The sequence below is a fragment of the Saccostrea cucullata genome, unplaced genomic scaffold (assembly GCF_032062105.1).
Source record: "Saccostrea cucullata isolate Sc308-1 unplaced genomic scaffold, CSIRO_AGI_Scuc_v1 ctg473, whole genome shotgun sequence".
In the NCBI taxonomy this organism is placed as follows: Eukaryota; Metazoa; Mollusca; class Bivalvia; order Ostreida; family Ostreidae; genus Saccostrea; species Saccostrea cuccullata.
Window position 1 is genome coordinate 531,840 of NW_026938446.1, and position 19,263 is coordinate 551,102.

The following is a 19,263-nucleotide window of genomic DNA, read 5'->3' on the forward strand; positions in this document are numbered from 1 at the left end:
GAAATGCTTTACCTGGAAGATTACAGAGTGGTGTATGCTTTCCGTACAATTAGGAAATTGATTTCCATTTGAGACGGAATCAACTCGGAGTGGCGATCGCCCATTCCTCCCAATGATTCATTAATAGACAGGCAGACTGCTCTATTTCGTTTATCCGACAGCACTGCATGCCCTTACTATAAGGTATACATAAACTTTTTCTAAGTATTTTATAAAGTTGAAAAGAAGTTATTTTTGACGATTATTTTTTCGTTCAAATTTAAAAATTTTTTATATAATAACAAAACAAATGAACTGTATTTTTATTATTTTCCATGCAAAAATTTAAATTAATGAGATGGGTTTCCTTATTCACCTTTGATATTTTGAAAAAGTTTTAAAATTCGCAATCTGATAAATATCATTGTCTTTGAAAGTATTCTTTCATTGTAGTAAAAGATTCATTCATGACTCTGACAATGTCGGTTGAGAGTCCAGATTCTGGGAAATACGTTGTATATACCGTTACCTCGGACGAAAGCAGCACGGATTTAGAAGATGGACACGTCAATTTCAAAGACAACGAAACTGACTCTCTTAACGGAAAGCAATCACCATCACATCGACCTTTGAGGTCATTCTCATCAGATTCTTCCAAGTGGAGTTCATTTTGGTCAGCAAGAGAAAAATGTTGTTGCCTCTGGAATATTGCATTTATCATGGCCATTGGTGCTCTCGTGTTTGTTGTTGTGTACCTAACAAAGAGAGGCCCGAATAACCCTTCGTTTGATACAAATTACACCCGGAACCCCAAGGGAACATTCTATGTGAGTACGATGTCTCCAAAGGATTCCGATTCCGAATCAAAACAGGTATATTATTCTTAAAACATAAGTATGTAGAAAATCAGATCATAAAATTAAGATATGCTAGATTGAGATTTGCTTAAATATCTGTTCTTACTGTGGTAAAGCGAAGCCATAATGTGTATTCCTCTGAGAACCATATATTCATCAATTTTACATTGTCTTCGTTCAAGAGAAAATGAAGTAATACATGTGTAGTTTGCATTAATCGTGGAGCGAATTTGCATGCATTAAATGGCTTATATTAATGAGACTGGTGGCTCTGGGAAACCACAAATGGAAATTGAATCTTTTTAGGGAAGTAAATGCAGTTTACGTCCAATGTAATTTGATTTACATTTTGAATTTAATAAGTGAAAGGAAATTGTGAAAGCACACGTAATGAGAGAACAAGATAATTGTCGCAAAAGTATAATCAAATTACTTTCACATTTAATTAGCTCAACCAAACATCAGAATTAAGAACAATTGGGCAAAGTAGAACATGATTTGAAAACAATGATTCCATCCTCGTATATGAACTTCGTGGCCCATTGGTCACAAATAGATTTAAAATGGTATGACCCTAGGTAAATGAAAACAGCAACAATTAAAGACAAGACAGTCTTTATATGTTTCTTTGTTGCTTTACGTCCTTCTGGAGAATTTTCACTTATCTAAGACGCCATCACTTGCTGATGAAGGGCTGCAAATTAAGTCCTTTGCTTAGCTCTCATTGAGCAGTCAGGGGTTTTTTTCGTACCAACACCCAACTGCGATACGGGAACTCGGATTATACGGTCTCATCCAAAGGACCGGTCTTCACGTTGTGCATTGGGATTCGAACTGTGGCTTAAGGATAAAATCCGTAGTCAGCAACTAAACCTCTGTGCCAATCAGGCGACATTCTTTACATGTTAGCAACTCCAAGTTAGAAATATGAAACTTGAAGAAAGGATAAGATTTGATTAATGAGGAATATTTTATCTTTATGAACTTTGTTAATTTATCTTATGGATTTATTAGGACCAAAAGGAAGATATATTAAGCTTCGTTCAATTATTCCCACTTTTACATTTCGTTATCTTGATGGAAATGTTTGTATTTACTGAATGGAAAAAGCTCGTTGCCTTCAGAGGGAAAAAACGAAATGCTAGATTTCTATTGATCTAGAGAGAGAAAAATGAATATATATCTTGTAATTGTGAAAACAGTAATTAACCTAATGGGTATTTCTAAGGTCCAGTGGAATGATACAATTAATAGGCTTTTCTTTACAATATCTGACGTGATTATTCAATATTTTTAACGTGAAGTATGAGCCATCATCTAAATGTGTATTTAAGCTTTTATTTTTGTGTTACAGTTTACTGTAGATCTTTTAAAGCTTTGTGATTTACTTTCTTAGGCGGTTTATTTGTGGGGGTTTTAGGTTGTGGCGCAATCATGAAGTTTTAGTAAAGGCTTTTATTATTTTTAAGTTTAAAACACGTGGATATGAAGATTATTTTTAATGAATGGAAACTGAGAGAAAAATAACAAAACCCAAAACCCACATTTTATAAAAATATTACCGCTTTGAAATATTTTGGAATCGATATATCACTACATTTAACCAATTCCATTCACATGTAAGTTATGGACCATTTTTCTTAATTTTACTAGAAGTTATTTTTATCACAATATAAAGAAAATTATAAAATGATGCATGATGATAAATTACTAGTATTTACTTTTTCTGATAATTTGTGTTTTTCTTCCTAATACATGATACAAAGATAGTATTTAAATTTTTTTTTGAGAACTATGCATAAATACGATTTTATATGAACTATTATAAGCCATCTTAAATCGTTGCTTATTGTCATAATTGTTTTGGTGAAATCGACTTGAACTTCAGTGTATAGTTTTACTTTACTTAAATGAAGTTTATCCACAAACTGGGATAGCTCATCAAAGCGGAGAGAGCTAAGTAAAGATTAATTTATTTACTACTTCTGACTATTGTTCTATACAAACAAGCACGCCCATAGGGTTGTTTCAGTAAGTGTTATTCATGTATTATCCTCATGGAGACAACTGATAGTCATATCAAATGTCAAAACTGTTAATCAGTTGTTTATTTCTTCCTTTGAGATATTAAGATAATCTGAGCTCATAGAAAATACGTCTATGTCATGTTCAGTACTCAATGTCTTAACAAGCTTGCTTTCTTATGATTGCATCGTTTTGGATATAAATCTTCAAACATTATAATGATTTATAATCCTTAAACTCGTAGTTATTCTTGATAATGAAGAAAAGTATGGAGAGATTAATTACACAACAACCATCTTCTTGTGTGGGTTTTAACAAACGACATTTTACAGACATCTGGAACAACAGTAATTGCACAAAATTAAGCCTGCCAATGTTCTCCATCATTGGCATCTTTTGCTTAAACCTAATATTCTTTGCATTGCTTCTGCGAGATGAAAATTTAATAACTTGGCATCAAGGACGAACGTTTGGCAATGAATGATGAACTTAATAACACCTTTCATTTACAAACTGGGTTTTGTCTTATCATTGATGCAAAATTGATTACATCTTTGTGCTTTTCAGCATCCTAAATACATTCGTTTAAGTGCTTCATATGTTGGCTTTTAAATAATAACAAATACCAGCCAACTTATTAAACGCCAGTATAGAATTTGGGCCGGGTCATACCGAGCACGTAGTATTTAACAAAGCTTTTGAATAATTGATTAATTATACGTTTCTTTTTATTTTTATAGATCTGCTACACACCAGAATGTGTTCTCTTGTCTGCAGAACTTCGCTCGCGGATGAATACAAGTGCTGATCCGTGTGAGGTAATAGATATTTTCGCGCGTTTTTTTGTTGATCAGCAACTTTTTTTCCACAGCTTTTCTTTGATCCATCGTGTGCTCAGTGCTTAGCGGTCAGTACGATTTTTTCAAAAAAAAATAAATTACTTTTCTCACTAAATTTGGCAAGGTCTGATTTCCAGTGCCTGACTATACACAATGTCTAAATACACAATTGGTATGACATGACGAACTCTTATTGATCAAGGTTACAACAGAAAAACCTCGACCAATCTTTCACACCTCTATTGTACGATGGCCAGCAAACGTATCGATAACATGATTACCCGTCCTATGGTACACTGGAGCAATTCCCCAAATTTAATATTATGCAGCATTGCTATGATATGGAGATCTATTAATTGCTAGATTTGATGAAAAGCCCTCTTCGTTTTAATTTCATTTCCTCCTATACCATCAGGTGATGGTCAATAATGCTTTATAAAGTGCAATATATGGTGACATATTGTTTGTTAGATCTTTTTTCATTCCTACGAATTTAGTCATTTCTCTTTTTTGGACATTTTTTTTTAGTTGAAACTAATTTATCTCATATATGCATGTACCATTTCTTTTATTACAAACATTATCAAATTAGATACACATTTCGCTTCTAAATTTAATAAAGAAGAAATATATTTAATGGAATATCATTTCTTTTTTATTATCTAGGATTTTTACGAATATGCTTGTGGGAGATACTCAGCTCCATTAACGTGGACAAACCCAAGAGTTCGAGAAGTGCCCGATGCTCTGAAACAAACCTTTACGTCTTCAGTTATAGGTACATGTATGATTTTATTTGGATGCAAAGATTGTATATTAACATGAATTTTATATAATATTATACTTATTAAATATTAAATCGATTTGATACCTTTTTCTAAATCGACATTAGAGAATATTGGGGAAAAAAAATTAACAAACAGAGGGAATGGAATATTTTAACAGAAAATGTTATTTTTTAAATAAAATAAAGATATTTTTTATAAAATATGTTTTATAAAATAAACATATCTGAAATATATAATATATATAAGTACATCAAAGTTGATATAAATGGATGCTGGAGATCAATTCTCCCAACATTTTAATGGATTTTTGATGGGCATTAATTGTGCACCCTTATTATTCAAACTTATTTATATCTATAAAGCTGAATTTATTCAAAATCGTTCACATGAAAGAATTTATTTTTGTTTCATTTAAAATATAAAGTGAGATATGAATTCATCTTATATAAATACGATCTAAAATAAATTACGAAGAGACTACATATATTCTCATTGGATGAATCTAATTTTGATTTTTTTGTTTAGATAAATTATCTGCATCAATTCAAACTCACGATACACCCGGTATGAAAGTAGCAAAAAGAGCATTTCAATCCTGTGTCCTGGCGCCAGAAAGAAATCTACAACAGCACTGTAAGTTTTTGGTATATGTTATATATCAACATACTTACATTAAGGACATTTGTTATAAACAGTTTTTTAAATGTTAAATTAGATTCCAAATTGATGTTTCTAATAGTAAAATGATTTATCTATCTTTTTTTCAAGATATCTCAGTAAATGTTCTGTTGAGTGATAACGGAAAAAAGTAAGAATACAAACATCGAAGCAATTTTACAATTTCATTTAATTTCAAGCGATTCGAATTCGTAACATTTCTTGCATTTTGAGAGTCTTTGAGAAATAGTACATATAGCAATTCAAATTTGAGGCAAGTTTCCAAAACAAGCCTTTTTTTCCATTTCACGATTCCCTGGGTGTTGTTGAAGTTAAAGTTGACTGGAATAATTTTATACAAAAAACTTCATTCCATTAATCTTTTTTTTCTGTGAAATAATACTCGGTTTTGATATCTAAGCTTTCCCATTGTCGATTCATTGCTATTGACCTCTGTTTTAACCTTTAAATTGCTGTTTTTGTTCTTAGCATCATGTCATATGTACAGGATTTTAAGGTCTTTCCACCCTTACAATTTTAATGGCTAAAAGTACAAAAATTGTTATTTTAATTTAATAAAGTTTAAATTTACCAATTATTTTCAAAAATGTATAGGTCGCCATATTATTTAAGATGGGAGACATGAATAAACAGAAGCATATGCCAACATAAGAAATCGTACTTTTTTGTAAACAGTATCATAAATATTATGTAAAAACTGAGTGAAATGCATAATTTTAATGCAAAAAGTTCCTAAATACTTGCTACCTATAAGATACTTTTGAATTGTGAATATCAGGGAAACTATTTTACATGAAAAGTACAATAAAGAAAATGCCTAAAGGAAGCTACATGTACCCGAGCGGGAGTTATTGCCCTTGTCAACATTTTTTAAAGATTGAATAATATATTTATCATTACACCTATGGAAAATCATTCTTCCAAAATATATTGTCCTATTTAGTATGAACTTAATTTAATAACAGTTTTTGCAAAAACCTATGACATCACAGGAGGGTGGAATTACCTTAAATAAACAGACTTCAAATGATATTGTTGCTATAATGGTCGGTTACACCCACTTCTATATACGAAACATCTAATTGCATTTTCTCTTTTAAACATTGAGCATTGTTTTTATCCCTATAACTAGAGAGATTTAGTTGATTTAGAAATAGTTATGATAAAGTGACTAAAAAACCAAATTATAAGCAGGCGAAATCTGATTTGGTCAATTGCTCCTGACAAGTTTCCTCGAAACCGATTTTTTTCATATTTTGTTTTTCTTACCTCTAAAATAAAAAATTCAAGTTTCTTCTTTTACAGTCGAAGAATTGGTCGACAGCTTCGAAAGAGATCCAGAAAATGCTAATTCAGGACATAGACATTCTCTTACCAGACTCCTAGCTCATGCTGTCAAGTTCTACGGGGTATCGCCATTGTTCAAAGTCATACGGTTGGAAAATGACAAGTTAGCTGTAAGTCATTCTTAAGGTATCTGCTTTGGAGCAAGTTGTTAAACTTTTTATGGGAAAATGTTTCTGAAACTATAGAATTTTCATGACAAATTCTTAACATGTTTTGTGTCTGATAAGATAGAGGAAAGAAATTGATTTAGGATTGTTTGTCCATTTTGTATTCGACATCTTAGGTCATCATTTTTTAGCTCTACTGGTCAGAGACCAGAAGAGCTTATGCGATAGTAATGCGTCCGTCGTCCGTCCGTCTGTCTGTCTGTCTGTCTGTCTGTAAACAATTTTTCAAAATGCTACTCCTCCTAAAGTTTTGGTCCGATTTCAATATAACTTGGCACACAAGTAGACTACACTTAGATACATAATTTTGTGCATCGGTTTTTGATTTCGATGAACAGTGTTGCCGTGGTTACTAAAAATAGAAATTTCTGTGAAATTCTTTCAAAATGCCACTCCTCCTACAGTTTTGGTCTGATTTCAATATAACTTGGCACAAAAGTAGACTACACTAAGATACATAATTCTGTGCATCGGTTTTTGATTTCGATTAACGGTGTTGCCGTGGTTACTAAAAATAGAAATTTCTGTGAAATTCTTTCAAAATGCTACTCCTCCTACAGTTTTGGTCCAATTTCAATATTACTTGGCACACAAGTAGACTACACTAAAATACATAATTCTTTGCATCGGTTTTTGATTTCGATGAACGGTGTTGCCGTGGTTACTAAAATTAGAAATTTCTTTGAAATTCTTTCAAAATGCTACTCCTCCTACAGTTTTGGTCCGATTTCAGTATAACTTGGCACACAAGTAGACTACACTAAGATACATAATTCTGTGCATCGGTTTTTGATTTTGATAAACGGTGTTGCCGTGGTTACTAAAAATAGAAATTTCTGTGAAATTCTTTCAAAATGCTACTCCTCCTACAGTTTTGGTCCAATTTCATTATAACTTGGCACAAAAGTAGACTACACTAAGATACATAATTCTGTGCATCGGTTTTTGATTTCGATGAACGGTGTTGCCTTGGTTACTAAAAATAGAAATTTCTGTGAAATTCTTTCAAAATGCTACTCCTCCTACAGTTTTGGTCTGATTTTGATATGACTTGGCATACAAGTAGACTACACTAAGATACATAATTCTGTGCATCGGTTTTTGATTTCAATGAACAATGTTACCATGGTTACTAAAAATAGAAATTTCTGTGAAATTCTTTCAAAATGCTACTCCTCCTGCAGTTTTGGTCTGATTTCAGTATAACTTGGCACACAAGTAGACTATACTAAGATACATAATTGGTTTTTATTTTGATGAGTGGCAAGGATCATTTTTCTATTTATTGCTGATTTAAAGTCTCAAGTCTGCTACTTTTCTCTTCCTTTGTTTTAAGTATAAACCAGTAGAGCTACAGTCTCGACAGAGACTTCTGGTTTCACTTGATTCATGTCTAATATATATTTTCTAAAGTAGGTTAAATTATACATTTGATACTGGCTTTTCGAAGACAAATAACTACGTTGGTATAAAGGCCTCCTTTTTGTTGCCTATTTATAGAAACTTTATTGATCTACATTTTTTCCCTCTGTAATTCAAATTTACCCGAAATAAACTCGAAACCTATATGGAAAACACCTATGATGGTATTCCTCAAGAAGGAATGAGACTTTTGAATGAGCCAACACAACAGGAAAGGGTTATAAAAAGCTGTAAGCTTAGTCAAGTCTTTGCTTGTTTTTGTGTTCTGTAATGCAATAAAGCTAATGCAAGTTTTTCCTTCGACGTGTGAAACTTCCAATAGAATGGTGAGTGGATAGGGGCCCTTGGCCAATATCGACATCTTTATTAGAATTATACGGCCTAAGATAACAAGTTTTCGATAACGGTAAGCTACTGGTAATAGCTCATTGGCATTTTCTGTGCTTAGTCGCGAGGATCTTGCTTTTTGATTTATATATGGACGTAAATCTTAGTATCTTTGATAGCAATCATTGGAGTGGATAATGAAGCGATAAGCAAATAGCCATATGTCCATTAAGATAAATAAATAAAGTGTATTCTATGTTTACCATCTATTCAATTTGTTAAATATCCTAATATGATATCGAATGTAATTGTTATCACTATTTAATGTGTTAGATCTCCAACGAAAAAAGAGAATACGTTTTGTAGTATGTTTTGTACCTTTGTGTACTTTTTTAACCAGAAAGAGTCACTTGTACTTTATAAGAAACGATTGTCTGATGCAATCGATCATTTAACCAGAATTTTATGGATATTATGATACTACTGTATTTTGTATGTGATAATTCTTAAGGTTCAATTGGTTGAAAATTAATTCAGTGTAAATCCTCATATATATTATGTCGAAATTTTAATTTGAATTTAAGGACCTATGATACAAACAAAAAAAATGGATTTCTGGATATACATTTTTTGGTCTAATTCCATCGCAAATGATACGAATAACAAATTTCTAGAATATAAAGAAATTGTAAACCTTCTCTGATGTTTATAAGTCTGTCCTACAGTACCCATCTTTATTATTCTATACAAATATTTTTCGCTTCAAATCCCATTTTTGTGAAATTTTGAATAAAAAATTAAAAACTACGCGGTGTAACTTATTCACTTTAATCATTTAAAGATGACCCAAGTTGTTATTTTCATATTTTTTGACATAAGTTTGTTTGTATCATCTGTCCTTTAGAGCATTGATTTTTTAAAAAAAAAATACATGTCTGTATGTTTGATAATATAAAATGTTATAGACTATAAATTGTGGGGATTTTCGATTAAATGATGGTTCGTTTCAAGGAATAAATATCACTGCAAACTGCATCAGTGAATGATTGTGCTAATACGTCTTTATTTCAATACAAATCAGATTTTTAAAAAAAGAAGGTTTTCTTATGTTATGCAGTGATTTAATTGTGTTTTCAGATCATAAACCGTTATTCAGACCAAAGAATTTCTGAACTCTCTAAGGCTGGTTACACAGTTTCATCCTTTCGACATTTATCTGTTCGGGAATTTTACTATTTAACGCCAAGTGATGCGGTACGTTTTAAAAAATTTATAAAAATGAATTTTTATATTATACAATGAAAAGCAGTCATTTATAGTATCATATTTTAAATCAATGTATACTAGTATACTTAACGTTATCTAGATTATTAAGTTTTGTTTTAGAAGATTATCAATTATCTTTTAATTCAATGATATATTAAAAATAATAAAACTCTGATCTACAGTAGTTGGCCATAAGTATGTTCCCAAAATGGCCGACGTTCTTCAACCGCATTGAGAATTCTGAGATGTAAAAACTTTTTAGCAATACTACATTCGTTTTTTCTCGAAACTAAACATCCGGAAATAAAGTTTTTGTAGTGGTAGAGGTTTTAAAATAAGCGTCCTTAATTGATTTCCGGTTTATTGTTTACATATCGTCTGCTTGGAGATATGGGTAAGCGAGGGAAGGAATTGACACAAGATGTTAAAACATCATCATTAATTTATATAACAGCGATCATTCCAGTTACAAAATATCAGAAATAACAGGCTTGAATAGGAGAACAGTTAGTAATTTTTTAAAGCGTTTTCGTAGCGGGGAACACAGAAAACTTACCGCGAAGCGGCAGGCAAAGAAAACTTGATGACAGGGCGAAACGACGACTCGTTCGCATGGTTCGGGGCAATCGTCGGCAAACATTAGAGGATCTCACAAGTAAATTTAACAATTCAGCAGTTGTTAAAGTATCCTCTAGGACTGTGAGAAGATTATTATTTGAAAGTGAATACAAACGACATGTAGTTTCCAAAACGATTACGATCAGAAAAGTGAATCGCTCTCGACGTATGGGATTTTGTAGACAAAAGTTACACTGGAATGTGCAGAATAATTGGAGTAGAGTGATTTTTAGTGACGAGACAAAAATTATAATCGGTGAGGATAAGAAAATCTATGTTTGGAGGAAATCTGATGAACGTTTGATAGGGGAGTGTACGGGAATACGTTTGGACAGGGAGAGGCAGGGAGTGATATCAGCGATGTTCTGGGGGTGTATAACATACAATGGTGTGGGCACCCTTACATCTATTGAAGGAAATATGAACTCTAATGTTTATATTGAAACTCTGAACAATAATCTGTGGCCTGTCGTTGCTAAAAACTTCGGAAATGATGCCTGGATTTCCCAGGAGGATAATGCACCTTGCCATGTTTCTAGGGTTTGTAACGATTGGAAAACGCAAAACAATATTCCAGTATTACCATGGCCTGCACAGAGCCCAGACATTAATGTAATAGAAAATGTTTGGAGAGTACTGAAAATTCGGATTAAGAGACGCTTACATGACATTAAAAACAAAGCAGACCTGAAACGCATCGTTCATGAAATCTGGTCCTCTTTACCGCTTCACTATATAAGAAGTTTATATCAAAGTCTACCCAAACGAATTAGGGCAGTTTTGAAAGCCAAGGGACACATCACAAAGTACTAGTCATAAAGGTTAGTTTTATGCTGTTACATATAATTAAATTTAGGTTTTACTTTTTGATATGCACTTAGGTTTACGGAAAACGTCGGCCATTTTGGGAACATACTTATGGCCAACTACTGTAGTAACAACTAATAAATACAAATAACCTACACCTTCATGTTCTGCTAATCTAATATGTTCTTTTTTTTAGAAAGTCATTGCCTACAGAAACTACGTCAGAAATCTTTTAAAACACGTCTTCGGTAATGGTACCAGTAGTTTTTCCGTTGCATATCTCAAACTGACGCTGAATGAAGTTTTAGACTTTGAAATGAGACTTAATCAGGTGATTATTTTTTAAAAATTTTATAACTCTGATTACAGTAAAAAAAATTCAAATTCGGATACCGGTGTTAAAATATATCTTTTTTACTTGTAGGCAATGTTTGCACCATCAGCAGTTAGTTCACTCAATATCATGTTTAATTGTACACAACGGTACACAATAGGTGAACTCGAAAGATCATCCTCAGGCTACAAGATTGACTGGAAATTGTTTTTTAGCATTCTTCTCAATAGAAATGTGACAGAAAACTATGCAATTTGCTTCTCAGATATTTCTTATGACGTAACAGACATACTTTATGACACTCAAATCAACATCATTAAGAATTTCATCAAACTCCATATTATACTAAATTCGGATATTACATACGCCAATCGTGTACTAGTTGAGCCATTCATAAACAATGACATAAATTCCTTGAGATTTTCTACGAAGGAAATCAGATGTTACAAATGCATAGAAAATATTTTACCTATAAGTTCTATATTCAAATCGACGGATGATATATTTTTCATCAGAAATTCTTCCTTCATATTTTCCGAGTTGAAGAAGTCCATTATCAAAATTATTGACAACATGTACTGGATTCCATTCAAACAAAGGAAAGCAATTATCTCCCATGCCAACCAAGCCGGTATCTTATTTACAACAAACTTGAAATATAAAATATATGACAGTGCCGTTTATTTTTCATTATTAAATAAAACAGACTTTTATCCAATAGTATTTAGTGCCATTAGACAGAAGTATTCGTATGAAATGGGTGGATTTATAATAACGTCATTATTTTCAAGTTCTATTTCCTATTATGATGATGTGAGACAAAATATAGGTAGGTAAACATGTAATAGATTTCAGTTTATACACATGTATGTATCAAAAACAAAAGGAAGAATCGGTGCAGATTTTTGGTATATTTAAATGTAAAAATCCAAAAATATCACAAAACATTTACTGCAAGAGCTTTCGCTATGTTCACCATATGTATATGGAAAAAAAAGTTTCCAAACGGTTTGAAACACTTTGGGGGGCGAGAAACACAAACTTTTATCTAGAAGAGTTTGATACGTAAAAAGTTATATATATCAGACGTGTGTAGGTTAAGGTCTATCTTTTGTCCCTGTTTGGCTAATGCTCATATCAATGTTAAAGCATATCATAAAAACATGCAATAACGCCTATTACAAAATTCATTCTAATTAGAAGCATTTCTTATGTAATCGGGTGAAAAATTCTAAATTAAATTTTTGACGATTAAGACTCGAATCTTTATCATATCTACCAGTAATTTAGTCCTTTTCAGTGTTATCATCAATGGCAAACAAGGAGCCAATATTTTACCACTTTGCATCAAATGCACTCCTTTTTGGCTCAACGGGGGCATTCATCGCACAAATACTTGCCAGAGTATTTGATATTGATGGTAAGTGGAGACAAATTCTATATTGTTTAATCCTAAGTGCAGTATATGTATTTCAATTTTTCGTAGAATATTTGATGAAGCCTATTTGAACATTTGTGTTATTGTATTTTGCTACATCATAAACAATTTAGGAAGATATTGTCTCTTACATATAAGATTTCTATAATTTGTCGACTTAGAACCGATTTAAAAGCGGAAATGTGAGTTAATATTGCACGACAAATTTCCCATGATGAAAATAATAAATTTCAATAATTGAGTGTCCTCTTATTACAAAAGCAGATAAATTTGTAGTATAGTTAATATATTTTTATTTCTTTCTTGCAGTTATTCTTTCCCATTATCTAAATGGCATTATAGAGCAGGAGGTTGTGTTCACGTTTGCTCATCATTTTCAATGTCTCGTTGAGACTTTTACGAAATATACCATAACTGACCTCAGTGGAAAAGTTCATCAGGTATCCGTAACTGACTGTTATTTAGGGAGAACTTAAGATGTACACTATATGTTTTTACTTACAACGATTCTACAGTTTTACTAAGATTAAAACCATCTGATTTCATTATTATTAGATGATAGAAACATTTTATGTTAAAGTGATTATCTTTTCTACAGGCTAATGGTGCTTTAACGAAAGGAGAAAATTTTAGGGACATATTAGCCTTAAGAGTCACATATAATGTAAGTAGCTTGGCAATATCGCATAAAGGTTAAAACATCAAAAGCAAATATATCTTATTTTAATACGGTTATCATAAGTTTCAATGAAATTTTTAAAATACTCAGTATATTCTTTAAACTGTTTCAGTCTTACAAATCAAACAGCTGGAAAGACAAATATATGCTTCCTGCTTTACAACTCACGGAGAATCAATTATTTTTTGTGGCTTATACACAGGTAAAACTTAAGACTGCACATATATGTTTTAATGAAATTTAAACGTTATAAAATAGGAGCGGAGCAAACAGAGACCTCCAAAAAATCAGAGGTGGGATCAGGTGCCAAGAAGGAGTGGATATACCTTGCCGAACTGTCACACCCGTCGTTTGCTATTAAGGTCATTATCGACCATAGAACTTACAAAATGATGACTTTAAAAAAACTGCTGATATTCTTGTTTCATCAACTTATTTGTCAATACATGTAATTTATGCAGAGCATGCTCTTGCGAATTGAATAACTGAGGGATATAAACTATTTTTCCCGGTTATAAGTTGACGTATTTTTGTATTCATATGAAGCATAAATTGTCCAAAATCGTATAAGTGAAAAGAAAAAAACCCACTTGGTGTGGGTTTCAACTTGACATTTAGATATATTGACAACGTATTGTCAATTATCAATTGATTGTTCCATTCTTATATCGATACGATATATTCCAGTTGGCTTGAAATAAAAGATACCACAGAGTCTGATACATCTGTTTCATATTTTACTAGCAAAGGACGTCAATGGTAATGTTACAACTAAAACTTTAAAATAAAAGTGATGACCTCAACGTATTAACCGTCTTACGTATGCAGAAAAATATCTTTCGGGACATATGGGGATAATATCTCTCAAATGAATCGATGTGCAAGAACATGCTCCACGTATAAACAATTATAAAACGAGGCAGATTATCGACAGCCGTTGCGGCTTTACATTTTATACTATTTGTTCTGCCATTATTTACACATATAGTCTGGGGATTTTTCCATTTTATCTTGATCATGACAAGGAGCACACGGCGGGTGTGATCGCCTAGAAGCAGATGCTCACTCATCCACGGCACTTGATCCCACCTCTGATGTTTAAGAGGTCCACACATATGTTTGCTTTGTCCCAAAATTTGTAAATTGTATATTTTACTTTTGAGCTTGGAATATGTTCGTTTTTCTCCATATATTTCTCTGCAAATGCACATAAAACAAAAAGATTGTGAGTTGTTTGGAATCTAAAATAAATGTTAAAAATATACTCAAAAATGAAGTTCCTACTTACTTTAAAATTATAATTAAACATTGATGTTTAAGACTATTACCTTTTGATAATTGTGATATTAAATTTGAAAATCAAAACGTACTTTTCTTCTCAGCTTTTCATTCCGTCAGATATTTTTTGAAAATCTATAAGAAGAAAGGAAAGAATAGATGTTCATTTCTTATCCTCTCAATATAAAGAACGGAAAAGGAAATCCACTTTATATTTTAAATAAACTAAAACCTGACAAGAATCCCTCAAAACTTATGAAAATAGAAAATAAAATTGTTTCGAAGGTGCTGGGATCGTTTAAATTTTCCCATATGATTATATTCCTTTTTATATTCGACATAAATGAATACTTACTTTATTTCCTTTTTATGCTACGCAGACTCTGTGTGAAAGAATAAATGCAAGAGGTGTTGAGATGTTTTACATCAACAACAAAAGAACAGTAACTCTACCGAGACGTTTACGGTTTGTTATATAGCCTTAGGAATCTTTATTTCCTGTTAAAATAGTATTCACATTCTTTTTCTTATCACTTGTATTTAATGTTGTTTATTTTTTATTCAATTCATTTAATACATTCATTTCGTGTGTCACATGGAAAAAGATAATACGATCTATGGTTTTGAATGTCTGTTTTTATTATTATTATTTTATTTCATATCTAAAATTTATTTATATATTTAAAATTTATTTTCATGCAGTAAAATAAGACTCAATTGACTATATTTTTTTCTGAATTTAATACTACAGTCTAGTGAACAAAATTTATCGTCTCGAAATTTATCTTAACGTAATGGAAACGACCATGCTTTAAGAAATTATATGTACCTGAATTCTACGTGGAAAAAAATACGATATGCATTTTATATTAAATGCATAAAAATTATTTGCATTGTACGAGGGTTGATCCAAAAGTAATGTCACAACTGCGATAAAATTAAAAATAATCGGAGTAAAGCAACAAAAATAGCAATGATGGAAGCTATTTTTATTTCAAATCAGATCTGGAAATTTCAATTCAACATGATTTATACTTTTAAAAATATTGGATTATATACAAAGTTCATTTGTGGTAGTCGTCGCAACCTCAATAACGTCAAATAACAGATACGCGACGTCACACACCTGAACGTAAAATTATTCCTTTTCAAAGTAACGGCCTTGGTGCTCCACACAAAGCTGATGTCTCCTAACCCATTTCTGGAAAACGGCTGCAAACCATTCTCTGGGTAGTAGAGAAAACACCTCGTTACATGCCTGTCTCAAATGCTGAAGGTCCTCGAAGTGGGTCCCTCGGAGTTGATTTTTCAGGTGCGGAAATAGCGCAAAATCACACGGAGCTAGATCTTGGCTATAAGGGGGGTGAGGCAATTTCTCCATTCCAAGGAGCTCAATTGTTACTACAGTTTCCATCGCCGTGTGCGGTGTTGCATTATCATGATGGATGATGCAGTTACTAAGGTTTTTCACAGATATGTCTCCTTTTCTTTCTCAGTGCAGTCATAAGATCTCTGGATGAAACCTGGAAAACAAATTAAGCGTTAATTTTTTTTTTAAGAAAAGAAAACAATGTTTTTCTAAATTTGAAAATCTGTTTTAAAAATGATTATTTCTATATTGATTTTTATATATATATAATTATTTTTGATAATCGTTTGTGAATTAGATAGATAAATTTTGATTATGTGTTATGGCTTTTAATTTTAATGATAACCATTAATTAATTAGTCAATTACCTTTGAATATTACGAGGCATTGATCGCTTGTCCTTGTGGAACAGCACGGATAAGTACAACATCCATATCAAAGAAAACAACAAACATGTGCTTCTTGGTGGTTCTGGAAACCCGAGCTTTCTTAGGAGGTGGTGAATCTGTGCTTTTCCACTGGCTTGACTGTAATTTAGACTCAGGGTCATAAAGATACACCCAGGTTTCATCCACCGTAATGATGCGCCTGAGGAAAGCTTCTCCTTCTTTTCTCCATCGTCGTAAAAATCTTTCGGATTCACGAACACGTACACTCATTTCATTTTCTTTAAGAAGTCTTGACACCCAACGTGCACTTACTCTTTTCATAGATAAGTCCTCCGTCAAAATCCTCCGCACAGTGCCATAGGACAAACTCAAAGTTTCACTTATCGCTCTTATCGTCACACGCCTGTCTTCTTTCACAACGTCAGAAACAAGTTGAACATTTCCGTCCGATCGTCCATCCTTTGGTATTCCTTATATGTTGATAATTTAATGACCCATTTCCCGAAAACGCTGGAACCACCGATAAACAAGTCTCCTATTAACCTTCTTTTCACTATAAGTCTCATTTATCAAAGAAACGGTCTCTAATGGCGATTTCCCCATTTTGTAACAAAAATACATAACAGCTCGTTGCGGGTTTTTTTTTCCATTTCTGGTATTTCTTTCGTTCAAATCATCGGAATGAAACACAGTGTTAATCATCGAAAATGGCAATGACATCATTTAATTTCTAACTGAAGACTGGAAAATGACGTAAGTTTTTACAATCGAAAAAACGGGCAATTTGGCGCGTTTTAAAAATTTTTTACAATGTGTTTATCTTTTTATTCCTAAGAAAATAAAAATCAAAATTAGACGAAACGTTATGACGTGGCGACACCCCTATGTCTCACCTTTTAAACATCTATAAAAATAGTTCTATTTAATATTATTAAACCAAAATTTCAATTTTAATTAAATTTACAAATGTGCATATTTCGGTATATTTTATTTGACAATATGACGCCGAATGCCAAAGATATGGACACAGTGACATTACTTTTGGATCAACCCTCGTATATAACTTACATTTTATGCCTTCACCACCTTTTAGTGTCATAATGACAAGCCTTTTTAATTCTAAAAGAATTGCAATAATTTGCATGTAATTCTATAAACATATTTCCATATCCCAGTTTTTTTTTATTAGTATGCAGATATAATGCAGATTTCATATTATAATTTTAAAAAATGAATGTAAAATAGTTTTACTAAATAATTTTAACAAGTCCTCTATTTTTCAGGATTAAAGGGATTTTATCCAATTTTGATCAATTTTCAAAAGACTTCAACTGTCCAGTTGGCTCAACAATGAATCCTGTGGATAAGTGTGTTCTCTTTTAGAATGAAATTATTCTAATAAAATGTGTTCTTCCATGGTATGTAGTTCTGTCTCTACTAAAAGACCAACATCAAGCGTGTTTGCTGTGTTTAAGCTAAGAAATTTTAAAGTAGAGTGATTTTATTTTTATTGAAGTCTAAAATAAAAAAATAAATTAATCTCTTTATTCTTTTATCATATTTGAAGGCCAATGAAATATTGTTTTTCAAAAGAAAAGATTTTTTTAATTGTAAAGTAGCTGAAAAGCGGCTATTTAAGTTATTCTCACTTTAATGTAAATCTAACATTTATTCTAGGAGAAATCATGATCTAATAAGGTCCAATAGAAGCAATATATATTTTGTATAAGATATTTATAATAAAGAGGTACATAAACATTTTTTTAAAACTCGCAAAATAGACAGTTGGTTAAGGTATACCTTTACTCAGGATGACTAAAAATTCCACTGATAAGAACGGAAAACCACCTATAGCACATTGTACAACTATCATTCTTGTGTTAAATTTCAATTTCAAATAACTAGGTCAATGACCTACTTTTCATGCTAGTGGCCCCTCAGTATTTCTTGGAAAATACCTAATTTTTTCACACTATGACCATTTTTTCTTTACTAACACAATATTAAAAGCAACACAACTCTTTAAATAATGAAATATAGCAACAACAGATTTGCTTCATATAAAGGGAAAATTAGAGTTTGGGCCATAAACTTAATAATTATTCCCTCTGTCATATTTCTATTTTTCCCCCATTTTGAATTGAATATTTTAAAAATCTGAATGATAAGAACTCTAAATTATTTACAGCCTAATGCTACTTTTGTTGCCCTCATTCTCATGGAATTAATATTATGTGGGGTCAATGATCAAATTATTGAGACATGTTGCCTGGAATGGTTTTTGTTCATATTTTTGAATTTCTTTATCTCATAGAATTCAATTATTTGAAATAATTTATGAGCTTTAACACCTATATTATTTGCAAAATGATGTTAAAAATACATGTAAAATTTACATTGTGATTAATATTGCACGAAAAAAATAAATTTGGACAAAAATGTAAAATTTGAAAATTTAGTCCGAATTTCCTCTGCATTACCATACATTGGTTTTTTATTCCTGTTTATTTTCTTCGAATAATAAAATATTTAATTTTTTAATTGATATTGAGTCAAAACTTGGTTATTTTATCCATTTAGAACAATTTTTGATTTAACATATTATACTTTATGAAATTTCCGTTCTATTTTCTGAAACCTGAGTAAACGTCATCCT

At 31.6% G+C, this 19,263-nt stretch overlaps 1 protein-coding gene across 1 annotated transcript; it reads left to right on the forward strand.

The window, feature by feature from the left end:
* Positions 1–408: 408 nt before the first annotated feature.
* LOC134250313 (neprilysin-2-like) lies at positions 409–18,024 on the forward strand. Its single transcript, XM_062732680.1, has 14 exons — positions 409–851; positions 3,602–3,679; positions 4,367–4,478; positions 5,014–5,121; positions 6,472–6,623; positions 9,567–9,683; positions 11,317–11,451; positions 11,545–12,283; positions 12,755–12,874; positions 13,202–13,332; positions 13,491–13,556; positions 13,684–13,773; positions 15,230–15,315; positions 17,891–18,024. The coding sequence occupies exons 1-14, from the start codon at positions 447–449 to the stop codon at positions 17,988–17,990; spliced, it is 2,439 nt and encodes an 812-aa protein (XP_062588664.1). The 5' UTR covers positions 409–446; the 3' UTR covers positions 17,991–18,024.
* Positions 18,025–19,263: the final 1,239 nt, after the last annotated feature.

Excerpts from the sequence above, each read along its gene's own strand:
- LOC134250313 (XM_062732680.1), top strand. The coding sequence starts at position 447 with ATGACTCTGACAATGTCGGTTGAGAGTCCAGATTCTGGGAAATACGTT. Across the intron at positions 9,684-11,316 it reads ATTTAACGCCAAGTGATGCG|AAAGTCATTGCCTACAGAAA; the intron begins GTACGTTTTAAA and ends TCTTTTTTTTAG. Across the intron at positions 13,774-15,229 it reads TTTTTGTGGCTTATACACAG|ACTCTGTGTGAAAGAATAAA; the intron begins GTAAAACTTAAG and ends TATGCTACGCAG.